The 1,766-nt window shown below is 46.4% G+C and overlaps 1 protein-coding gene across 1 annotated transcript; it reads left to right on the top strand.

Moving 5' to 3' along the window:
- The first annotated feature begins 372 nt into the window (after window positions 1-372).
- LOC121973728 (MYB-like transcription factor ODO1) lies at window positions 373-1,342 on the top strand. The gene is made up of 2 exons (XM_042525104.1): window positions 373-712; window positions 779-1,342. Exons 1-2 carry the CDS (start codon window positions 450-452, stop codon window positions 1,254-1,256), a joined length of 741 nt encoding a protein of 246 aa, XP_042381038.1. The 5' UTR covers window positions 373-449; the 3' UTR covers window positions 1,257-1,342.
- The last annotated feature ends 424 nt before the right edge of the window (window positions 1,343-1,766 follow it).

Genomic DNA, 1,766 nt, shown 5'->3' with positions numbered 1-1,766 from the left:
TCGCTCATCCTCAGCGCTCTCACCGTACCACGCCCAAGGTCTTCACGAGGGAAATAAATCACGATAACTGAAGAAGTTAGTGCGCAGTGGGAAGAAATGTACAGAGATTAGAGAATTACGTCCTGATTACCCCACGGTTTGAACCCACGCTCTCAAGTGACAAATTTCTAGGTACTAACCGCTCCAGATAACCCCGTGGAGCAGGTCGATCACGATAATGATGATAATGATGGAGGAGAAAGGGAGGAGTAGCTTTCGCCACCATCGCTGTCGCATTTGATCGAAGAAAGCGGAGGTCAGTTGGATTGCAGTTGCCGGGTTCCTCTCGACCACGATGCTACGGCGAGGTGAGGTGAGGCGAGGCGAGGCGGAGGAGGTGGGTGGGGGCTCCTAATATAAGGGCTTAGCTCGGTGGCTCCGGGTTTAATTTCCACTGGTCGCCGGAGAAGATGGGGAGGCGGCCGTGCTGCGACAAGCTGGGAGTGAAGAAGGGGCCGTGGTCGGCGGAGGAGGATAGGAAACTGGTCGACTTCATCCTCTCCAATGGCCAGTGCTGCTGGCACTCTGTCCCCGAGCTCGCCGGGCTGCTGCGGTGCGGCAAGAGCTGTAGGCTCCGGTGGACCAATTACCTGCGGCCGGACCTCAAGAGGGGCTTGCTCAGCGAGGCGGAGGAGAGGCTCGTCGTCGACCTCCACGCTCGCCTCGGCAACCGGTCGGACATCCTAAACTCTATGCGTATGCATTTTGGCATGGCCGTTATCGGCTGAACTCTGTGCAGGTGGTCGAAGATCGCCGCGATGTTGCCTGGAAGAACGGACAACGAGATCAAGAACCTCTGGAACACCCACATCAAGAAGAAGCTAGTCAAGATGGGCATCGATCCTGTCACTCATCGGCCGCTCAGTCACCCTGTGACGGCCGAGTCCCAGTCCGGCGATCACCAGATGCAGTCTCACGATCAGCAGGAAGGTCCGGCGGCGGAGGCAAGCTCCGACTCCGGCAGCGCAGACGCGCTGCTGAGCTCCTTATGGGGGGAGGACAACACTTCGGCGCTCCTGGATGACATGTGGCAGTTCCCGACCATTACTGAGCACAACTACCCTGCTGCCGCCGCCGCCGCCGCCGGCTGCGGCGGCGGCAGCCTGCCGTGGGACGACGAGGAGGGGATCTGTGAGTGGCTGCTGGAGGAGCAGGAGTTTGTTGCGGCTGATGTGGAATCGGAGACTTTGGACGGAGAATCGTCGGCGAGTATGTAGAAGAAAATCGGTCAATAAGTTTGATCGATGAGTAAGGAAGACGATGGTCTTCGATCTCAAGGAAGAGAAAAAGGTTAAAATAATATTTTTCAAAAAACATTCAAATAATATTTCATCTTAAAAATATTATTATATTATAATAACTACCGAGTAAATTATTATTAAAATAAATTAATTTAATTTAACTTAATTAAAAATATTATACATACTATTATTATATTTTTTATATCAAAATTATTTTAAATTTATTAAAATCATTTAAAAAATTATTTTTACAACTATTTAATAACTACGCAACAATAATTTTAAAGTATTTTTTATCATTTTGAAATTATTTTTTATTAAATTGATAAAAAATAATATAAAAATATTGTAGCACTACTACAATAATATTAAAATAAAAATATTTTTAGAATAAAAATTAAATATTATATAAAAAATCCTTTAAATAATTTCAATAATTTAAAATTATATGTCATATGTTGGAAAATATAATGCAAAAGCTTCCGA

This window comes from Zingiber officinale, chromosome 4A (genome assembly GCF_018446385.1).
Source record: "Zingiber officinale cultivar Zhangliang chromosome 4A, Zo_v1.1, whole genome shotgun sequence".
In the NCBI taxonomy this organism is placed as follows: domain Eukaryota; kingdom Viridiplantae; phylum Streptophyta; class Magnoliopsida; order Zingiberales; family Zingiberaceae; genus Zingiber; species Zingiber officinale.
The sequence above is the reverse complement of the archived record's forward strand: the minus strand, read 5'-3'. Positions and strand labels throughout refer to the sequence as shown.

Bases quoted from the DNA above. Each gene is read 5' to 3' on its own strand.
- LOC121973728 (XM_042525104.1), top strand. From the start codon at position 450: ATGGGGAGGCGGCCGTGCTGCGACAAGCTGGGAGTGAAGAAGGGGCCG. The intron at 713-778 runs GTCGGACATCCT...AACTCTGTGCAG, and splicing joins CACGCTCGCCTCGGCAACCG to GTGGTCGAAGATCGCCGCGA.